The 9,805-nt window shown below is 61.0% G+C and overlaps 1 protein-coding gene across 1 annotated transcript; it reads left to right on the top strand.

The window, feature by feature from the left end:
- The first annotated feature begins 244 nt into the window (after window positions 1-244).
- CHC_T00001741001 (hypothetical protein) lies at window positions 245-1,935 on the top strand. The gene is made up of 4 exons (XM_005712664.1): window positions 245-367; window positions 559-1,279; window positions 1,313-1,534; window positions 1,583-1,935. The coding sequence occupies exons 1-4, from the start codon at window positions 245-247 to the stop codon at window positions 1,933-1,935; spliced, it is 1,419 nt and encodes a 472-aa protein (XP_005712721.1).
- The last annotated feature ends 7,870 nt before the right edge of the window (window positions 1,936-9,805 follow it).

The following is a 9,805-nucleotide window of genomic DNA, read 5'->3' as shown; positions in this document are numbered from 1 at the left end:
ACGACTACCGAAAAGGAATGCTTGGCCGTAGTGTGGAGCATCCTCACCCTACGGCCGTACCTATACGGAAGCGCGTTCAACCTTCGCACAGATCACGAGGCCCTACGCTGGGTCCTCAATTTAGCGGACAGTTCCGGTCGGCTCGCTCGCTGGCGCCTGCGCTTGGCGGAGTACGACTACGAGGTACAGTACCGCCCAGGCGTCAAGCACCAACTCGCGGACGGCGTATCGCGCTTACGTACCGATGGAGGAGACACCGAACCGGTCGATGATGAGGTCCCGTGCTTCGCGGTCCAGTACGAAGAGGGCAGCGAGGCCCTCCTGGACAATGTGCACTGGGACCCGCCGCAAGACCGCCCGGACGGTTGTCACACGCTCGCGATAACTCCCGAGGAACGCGACGCTGCGTCCATCTCGGTTGAGGAATTTTTACGCGAACAAGCTGAGGACGCCTTCTGTCGCTTCGCCGCGGAAACCGTCGGGACGCCGAACTCGAAGTTCGACATCGACCGCTACGGATTTCTCGTGAGGACGTCCCCGCTGGACGGGACCCTGCAGCGCGTGGTACCGACTCGGTTGCGCCCCCGGGTACTGTACCTGGCACACCATCCGAGGTTGGCAGGTCACCCGGGAGCGACGCGTATGTACTACACCCTTCGCAGGGAGTACTACTGGCCACACATGGCCAGCGACGCGTTTTCGACCGTACGGAATTGCACGTCGTGCGCTGCTACCCGCGGGACGCTTGTCAAGAACCAAAAGGATCTCAAGCTGTTCCCAGCGGCGGGCCCCTTGCAGTTTGTCGCGATGGACCTCCTGGGGCCCCTACCCAAGACCGCGCACGGAAACCAACACGTGTTGGTAATTACCGACCGGTTCTCCAAGCTAACGCGCAGTATCCCGCTCCGGACCACAACCGCTTCGGTCGTCGCAAACGCGTTTTTAGACAACTGGGTCTACGTTTACGGAGCGCCGCGCTACGTACTAACCGACAATGGCCCCCAGTTCGCTGCGAAATTCTTCGACGCGGTATGCGCCCTCCTGGGGGTGCGGCATTATCTCACGACAGCCTACCACCCCCAGTCGAATGGGCAGACCGAACGGTTCAATCGCACGCTGGTGCAACGCCTCCGGCACTACGTGGAGGAGCACCAGCGCGATTGGGACGACTACTTGCAACCGCTGACCTTCGCGTACAATACGCAGGTCCACCGGTCGACGGAGACGACTCCGTTCGACCTGGTGTTAACGCGGCCACCGTCCGGTTTGATTCTCCCCGGTACTGTGCCGCAGGACGCGGGGACCCATCGAGAGGACCCGCGGACCCCGGTGCAGTACAAGCGCGCCACGCTGCGCAAGCTTCGCGACGCTCTCGACCGCGCTCGGACGAAATTATCCGCATCGCAAAAGCGGTACAAGGACGATTTTGACAAGAAGGTCCGCTTCCGTCCGGTCGTTGTGGCGGGCGATTTTGTCTACGTTGATCGCCCGCCCCGCCCGTTGACTAGCGTCGAGCGACGCACGCGTGCACAAGGTACGACCGGAACGGACGAGCTCTCTGTCAAACTTCTACCAAAGACAGAGGGTCCGTTTCGTGTGCGCTCCGCTACGGACACCACGGTCCTCATCGAGCAGGACGGTGTGGAGAACCGCGTGAGCATCGACCGCGTCACAAAAATGCCACGCGGGCCGGGGGACACTGTCGCCTCGGCCATTCCATCCGCATCGGACGCGCAAACTACAACGCCCCGCGCGGAATACGTCGTTGACCGCATCGTGGGACACCGTATGACCCGCGGCGGCACCGAGTACAAGGTTCGCTGGTACGGGTACGCCGCCTCCGACGATACCTACGAGCCCTCCGAGGGGCTCCCGCAACCTTTCATCGACCGATATTGGCGTACGCGCCAAGGACGGACAAGCGCGCTCGCGTAGCGCTGCTTCCGGCCTCGCATGGCCGAACCGACAGGACGACCTCGCTCGCGCGCGTCGTGCACTACCGCCCGCACGCGCCAAAAGGAGAAGGCAAGGAACACCGCTAGTCGGCTCTGTTTACTGTGGGCGAAGCCCCTAATGGGCTACGCGAAAGGGGGCGACCAACGGGTCGGGGCTCAAGAATGACGCGTGCGCTTAGCCGGCGGAGCCGCCGCGGCATCTTCGGGCGCGGGGCGCGAGGCCCCGACCGTAGCGGCAGGCATCGGCGGCGCCGCGAGACGTTGGCTGACGACCGCGAGGATGTCCTGCACGCCGCGGAGCTTCTCGTGATGCTCGACGCGCTCACGCTCCGCCGCGGTGGAGGCCTCTCGGAGCGCCGCGACGGTCGTCTCCAGCTGCTTGGCTTGGTGCATCCACTCGCGCGCCTGCAGCAGCGCCTGCTCAACCGACGAAGGAACTGTTGCCCCCTCGAAGGAGCAAGCGTACTGCAGGGCAGTGAACGCGGCCTCCTCACGGAGGCGCTCCGGGGAAGACCGGCCGGACGGTTGTGGAACTGGAGGAGGCGGCATCGGAACGGGACGATGATCGCCTTCGGTACCGGTCACCACGCTGATGTGTGGGGGGCTTGAGGTGGGGGCCGAAATTCCCACGACACCGGGGGGTTCTCTTAACCCCTTCGGCGAGTCGCTCTGGATCGAGGCCACGCGAGCGGACCCGCCGCGGGCCGGTACCGCGGTCTCGACGACGCTCCTCACCGCACCGGTTCCCGCATCGCGCGGCGGCGCGATATCGGCATCGGCAAGCAAGCCGCCCGTGTCACCCGCGTCGACCGTGTCGACTGCGCCGTCCACGTCGACCGCGATGGTCGCGTCCGCTGGACCGGGGGCCGCGCTGCCACCATCGGCACCGGTCTCTGCCTCGGCTCCGGCGGGCATCGGTAGGGTACACCGCTGGTTCCAGCTGAACCACGCGAAGTCCGGCCGGCCGCTCCAATCCATACCCTCGGTGAAGGCCAACAGCTGCGTCGCGTACGCCGCGTCAAACGCCGTACCCTCGAGGATCTCCGCGATACCGACCGAGCGGATTAAATCGATGAGCCCCGCCGAGAGGCGGAAGAGCAGGCCGTGCTCACCGAACGGTTCCTCGCGCCGCGCGATCAGCCGCGGGTCGGGACACTTCGTGAAGAACGGCAGTCCCTCGCGAGCGGCGTGCAAGAAGCACAGGAAGGCCAAGACCGCCCATTCGGAAAGCATGATCGCGTGCACCAAGACGCGCGTTCGCTCCGTTTCCGCGGATTCCGATCGGCCGAGCGGCAACCAATGCGCCGCCACGTACGCCATGACGCTCGGCGTCGGTACGCACAGGTACTCCGGCGCCTCGAACGTCGACCAGTTCGGCGGGAGCGCGGGGTACAGGCCACGCCGCGCGGCGCTGGGCACCGAGAAAAACTCGGTGCTGTGCCACATGTGGAAGAAATCGTCCACCCGGCGCCAGCGCAGCCGACTCTCGCGCGCTGCGTCCTCACCCCACCGCGCTCGGTTCGCAACGCTGTACCAGCTGTCGAAAGGCCGCGGAAAGGCCACCAAGCGGACGTCGGGCGCGAGGCCCTCGTAGCGGCGATACCGACCGAAGAGGTTCAGCAGCGAGATGTGGTACTTTTCCTCGCCCTCGCAGCGGACGTAGAGCAAGTCACTGCCCGCCGCGGCCGGCGTCCGACACGGAGCGTGACGCCACCGCGCCTTCCACGCGCCGGCGCGGTTCTCTTGCGCCACGGCACCGCGTCCGGACGGAGTCTTGATCGCGCGCACCATCGGAATGGCCGCGAACCTCGCCGCGTCCAGCAAGTTCCGCTGAACGTACTCCTCGACCGTAAGCGGAGGCTTGCGGCCCGCAGCGCGTCGGCGTGGGCGCCGGCGGCGGTGGTCCATCGAGGACCCGGGCCACAGCGACCGTACGGAACCAACGCCGCTGCGCAGCCAGCCCGGGGTACTCGGGGCGGTGAATACCCGCCCCAGCGACGTTGTCGCTCCCCGTCCGGCCGGCGCAAGCGCTACGCTACTCGACGGCGCCGGCGCCGCGTACGGCGCCTCGGAAGCGGCCCTTGTGAGCGCCGTACCCGCAGCGGGCAGCGGCGACATGGGAGGCGGCGGCAGCTCCACGGGGAGCTCCGGGTCCGCCTCGACCATTCTTGGAGCCACGCCCATGAGGGGCAGCGGCGGGGACTGTGTTGCTTGGGCCCCGGCGGTGGCGGAACGACCGGTACGGGCGACTCAATTGGCGCTTGCGCGGGCCCCGCCACTCCAGGGGGCGAGTGCAGGCCGTCGCGAAGGCGTCGCCGCGGTTGGAAGGTGGGACCGACCGGCGTCGCTGCCGGAGCCCGAGGCGGGCTCAACGGCTGCCTGTACGCGCGCACAGCCGGCGTGTCGCGATGACCGTCCATAGGTTGGTTGAAGAGCTGCTGTAGGGGAATGTCGTCGTCGCTGTCGGAGGAGGTTTCGGAGTTCGCAGGGGAGTGCTGGGGAAGAGTTGGGGGGTCAGTGTGGATCGCGTGGGGAGAATCGGAAGACGCGCTCTCCGAATCGGTCGAACTCGCGGCGTTATATACCGCCAGCTCACTGACGAGCCAGGGGGCATGATCGTCCACACGGAGGGGCTTCTGGTCCCGCATCGTGCGCGATAGAAGGAAACGTCCGGAACGGACCCGCGCGCTCGAGTAGAGGGTCGCTACGGGGACGTAGCGAAAGCTAAGGGGGGAGGTCTGTAGTATAATGACCGGCGCGAGCGCGCGGAGGTCATCGGACGGCCGTATACGGTATACACGTGGGCGGCTGTGCCCACGTGTAGCGAGCGCGCGCGCATGCCGAGCGGTCGTAATCTGGCGTACGTGTACAGTAGTGCACGTGTCGTCCGAGCGGTAGTCTACGCGTGTTACGCGTGCGCGTTAACACACGTGTGGTCCGTGCGGTAGTCTGTAAGCAACACGCGTGTACAGTAGTGCACACGTGTAGTAGCAGCGTCCGTGCGGTAGTAGCAATTATGGCGCTAGTTTTTTAATTGTGTACAGTACCCGGCACGCACTAGGCGGCAGGTACTGTACTACTGTACTGGGACAGGTGTCCGAGGCGTCCCCCTGCGGGGTTAAGACCTGGCACCCGTCCCCACCAGTAAACGGGGGCAAGCTTGCCCCCGTCCCTTTTGCGCGTACGTACGTCCGTTTTCGGTTGTCTGTCGCGCGCGCTGGCTTCTAACCCGTTACCGGTCGCTCCCGTTCACGCACCACGGGGCGACTGCGCGTAACCGGCCAGTGAGCCACTCCCTTTTCGCGAGCTCGTCCGATCGGTTCAATTGGCGCGTCGCGTCCGCGCCGCGTGCTCCCTCACTGAAGCCTCCGCCTCTCATCCAACCCAGGGCGGAGAGGAGTTATCCCACATTGCGCATCCGGATGCGTTTGAGATAAAGCAGCGCCAATTTGATAGTCGCTTGCATCGGTATCTACCGAGTATGGTAGGTCCTTCTTCGGCAGCGCCAACACCGGCGGTGTCAAGATGGCGTCCTTGAGCTTATGAAAAGTTTTCTTGCACGGTTCGTCGAATCCTTCCAACTGGACCGGTTGTCCCTTCTTCAATAGTTGATTGAGCGGATGCGCGATTTTCGCGTAATGTGGGACAAACCGATGGTACACATTACAAAGTCCCAAGAAGCTTCTGAGCTGGGTCTGCGTTTTAGGGTACCTCACTTGTTCCAACGATCGCGATGCGAGCGGCATCAACCTCCAATGTACCTGGAGTTGTCGGCCGCTTTAAGTTGCTCTACAGTAGCTGAATTCTTTGTTACACTCTAAACGTCGCAAACTTAAAAGCGGCTCGACGCGGCCCTACTATAGATTATCCTATAAATCTTCCAGTCAGAAAATCTTTGAATGTATCGCAAAGACAGCAGTGATAAATATCGAGTACGCGTCCCGAACAAATAAGTTAAAAAGTAATCTCGCATGAAGTCATTTGAGTTGAAGCCTGCTCTATTTCATAGCGATTTGTGACCACGCCAACGCCAGTGGACTTGGTTATCATTTCAGCCAAATTGTCTTCTACGCAGGCCCAGCCAATTTGGCACAATGTAGCCATGCCGCCGCCCGCTCTACTTGGTTTATCGTTTCTGCAGCCAAACGTCCTTCCACGCATATTCCAATATGTTGTGCGTGTTCGGGCGAGACGCTGAGGGAGGCGTCTCGAGAGTGTGTGACGGTAGAGATACACACGAGCGCGGGGACAGTGCGCAAAAGCGCGTAGCAAAGTCTTGCTAATGACAGGGTGAATGCTCACCAAAGCGCAAGGTTTTAGTTCCTATGATATTCCGTCTCCTGTCTAGAGTGGCTTACGAGAATTATGTATATTGTTGGGGTAGCACACAATACAGATATTATGCATTGCCAGAATTCTGACAAACTTCAGAAATTATTCTGGGTACAGTATCGTGCAACCTCCGAATCAGAGTGCCTTTCGTATAGGACAACATTCAGATGTAACATAACATTACAAGGGAGAGTATCTGTAGTACTAGCGACATTCTCAGTTGCTGCGGACGTCTCTGAATCTATTTTCTTTCCATCTCCTTCATAACACCTCCGTTTTGCTATCCAAAGTGCCTTAGGCCCGCTAATGTCAGCCCGTAACGTTTGTGCAGATGTCCAAGCGTTTGAAGGTGACGGTTCCCTCATTCTGGAATCAGAACATCCTTCTGGGAGGCAATCCACCCCACAGCCAAGAGACATCCCTCATTCAATCCCCTACCGTCAGCCCGCCCCTCTCCGTTCCCCTCTTGCGGAACTTTCACCCAGCGCCGGCGGCGGCGCGGCGTACGACGGCGGCGAGGGAGGCACCCGCTCGGTGGGCCGCGCGGGCCGCGCCACGGGCGGTAGCGAGGGGGGGGCGGGCGCGGCGGCAGCGGAGGTGTCGATCGGGATAGCGCAGATAGCGGCGAGCGCGGGAATAAAAGCGGATGGCACGGGGTCCGCGGGCGGCGGCGGGAGCGTGGTCGGAGCGGCAGCGGCGGGGGTGGGCTCTGCGGGGTCGGCGGTGCTCGCTTCAGTCTCCAGTCTCCAGTCTCCCGTCTCCAGTTGATTCCCAATCTGTATTGTGAGACGTGCGCTCAGAAGAGAGAGTGGTGACACCAGTGTCTCTCATTGGTACGCACAGGGAGACCTTCTACATATTGCCAGTGAGGGAGGGTCTTAACTTGCCCGAGTTTGCTTTGCTTGCCCGAGTTTGCCGGTCATTTATTAATTTTTTAATGTAAGTACACGCCTTCCCCTTACGTTAGTAGTGGACAGGTGTCCTTTCCCTTACGTTAGTAGTGGACAGGTGTCCCAGAGCGACGATGCTGAGTTACAGAGGCATACAGCGCCATAAATTGCCAGAACACAACGGGGAGGACACTGTGGGTTCTACAAATTCGCTCCGAGGACGCATCGACAGGGACGTGACATGCTGCAGCGTCAAACAACTTCGCCCCAGGGACGCGTCGACATGGACGCGAGACGCTGCAGCGTCGCTCGCTTCCGACCCAGAACGTGGCCATTGCGGGTGATCCCGGATCACCGGGATAAATAACTGATCTCACCCCTACTTCTCTCCTTACTCCGCGGGATAGCGTATCTATCGCCGGCGCTGTGTGGTCAAAAAACGGATCTACAACCACTGCCCAGTATCGCCGTTCGCCTCCCCTCCTTTCTTCTCAATCTAATCAATCCTACGCAATGCACGGCAATAGAATCATCACTGCTACGACTGCACTAACCGCAACCGCAGCTCTATTCTCCCTCCTTTCATTGCACCAAGCTATTTCAAACTATCCTCCACCCCGAAAATTCACAAAGCCCTTAGATCTCCGACGGGGATGGACCTTTGTCAGAGCCAACAGGATTTTTAACGACAAAGAATTCAGTCGTACATACCGTATGAAGGGGGGGATAATATTTGGTCAGAAGCGCCCGCCGCAGACGAGGAAGCAATAGTGAGAGACTTTGCGTTGGTGGCCCCTGTCTTCCGAATGGTGGGAGTCGGAGAGATGCGCCAGAGGCGCGGAGAACGGCGCACGTGGCATTGAGGTGTGGAAGCCATTTTCAGGAAAGTAGTAGGCAGAGAGGTGCTTCGTAGAGTTGGGTTGTCTTTGCGAGATGGCAGGTGCATAGATTTTTGCAAAGGGGGAGTTGAGGATGTTTTCGGGAAGGGGCAAGCACTGCGTCCACCGGAGCACAGCGTCCAAATTCGAAAGTTACAAACTTACAAAAGTAGCCAATATATGATTGACATTTGTCATTACACACTGACATAACTTCAGCTTGCAGTGTAGGGTCGTACTTAGTTTCAAATCATATATTAACGCCCAGTAGCCAATAGTAGTGCAAATCATGGCTCGGGGCAAGCAAACCCGGGCAAACTCGGGCAAGTTAAGACCCTCCCTGAGAGCATCAAATCTGAACAAAACTCTGAAAAATCTCAATGACAGCCACATTTGTCAGGGAGACTTTTGGGAGTTTCGGAGATAATTTTTGAGACTAGTGAGAACCTTGGACCGATTCTCACATCGGACCTAGCTCGAATTCTTTGAGACCGACTAGCCTGTACATGATTTGTTGTGTTATAATGGGCCCTTTTGCAGTGGGTGCAGCGTCGGTGGCGGCTTCTATAGCCGTTCAACCGGGGTCTTAACTCGTCATATTGACGCAGGTATGCCAAAAAACCCCGACCGGTCCAGACTTTTAACCGTCTACAACCCCGGCACAGGGTCAAGACTATCGGCCCTGCGCCGTCGTCTGTGGGTGACATTGCGTGGTGTACTTCGTGTGCACGTGTGCACGTGTATGGGTATTATCACACCTGCCAACTGAAAACGTCACTTTTTTTCGATCTCTGTTACAAACAATTACGTCATGCAAGGAGATCTTCTGGCCGGAGTATCGAGGAAACGGCATGTTTCAATCATCCGGAAACCTCCAAGTCGATGGTAGAGCGGGCGTCTCGTTTGTTGACGTTGACACCGGCAACAAGGTGCAGCTTTCAGGACGTGCCAGTATTGAGTGGGACGTGAACGCAGCTCTGCGGGTGGACAAGTCTGCGTTGCGGCTGACGCGTTTCCGAATACTTCTTCAGACTGCACGCAGTGCTCGCCCGGCTGGTACGGTACGGCGCCGCGCTCCTGTCGTGGCGGATCGACGTCAGCGCACTCGTCAGGGCTTGGCTTACCCATGACCCTACGGTCTTCTTCCGCCTCGCCGCCCGTCTCCCGAGCTCACCCGCTGCTGGCTCTCCTCGGTCCCGGCCTTGCAGTCGTCGCCCTCTGACGCACACCACCGCACGCCTGCGTTGACCACGTCCCCGCACGCGCTCCCGTCCGTGCCGCGCCGCGCCCGGCCTCCTCCTCCCGCCCCCACTCGCCCTCCTCCTCCCCCATGGCAGCAGCGGTCGCGGCTGCCGCCGCCGCTGAGCGACGGCAGCCGCTCCAGGGCCGCGTGCAGCGCGTTGCGTCTTCCGCGGTCGTCGTCGCGCGGAGCGCGGTCCGCGCTCGGACATGCCGCCGTCTTCCATGTGCTGCTTCCTCCGCGCGCCGATGACGGAGAGCTTGCGCAGCATTGCGCGGCACGTCTCTTTGTGCCCGAGCTAGCCGCGGTGCTCGTCGGAGTGCCGCCGCATGTCTTCGAGCGCCCCGTGCGATGCCGGCGGCGCGCCGCGCCATCGCCCGTCGGGCGGCAGCGTCGCCTTTCGCCAGAGCACCGACGTGTCCGCACCCCGCTCGCCGACGCCCTCGCACCCCCGACCCACCTCACATGTGCCCTTCGTCTATCTCGTCCTCCACCCGCACCCCCGGTCAA

Source organism: Chondrus crispus, genomic scaffold (genome assembly GCF_000350225.1).
Source record: "Chondrus crispus Stackhouse genomic scaffold, scaffold_110, whole genome shotgun sequence".
In the NCBI taxonomy this organism is placed as follows: domain Eukaryota; phylum Rhodophyta; class Florideophyceae; order Gigartinales; family Gigartinaceae; genus Chondrus; species Chondrus crispus.
The sequence above is the reverse complement of the archived record's forward strand: the minus strand, read 5'-3'. Positions and strand labels throughout refer to the sequence as shown.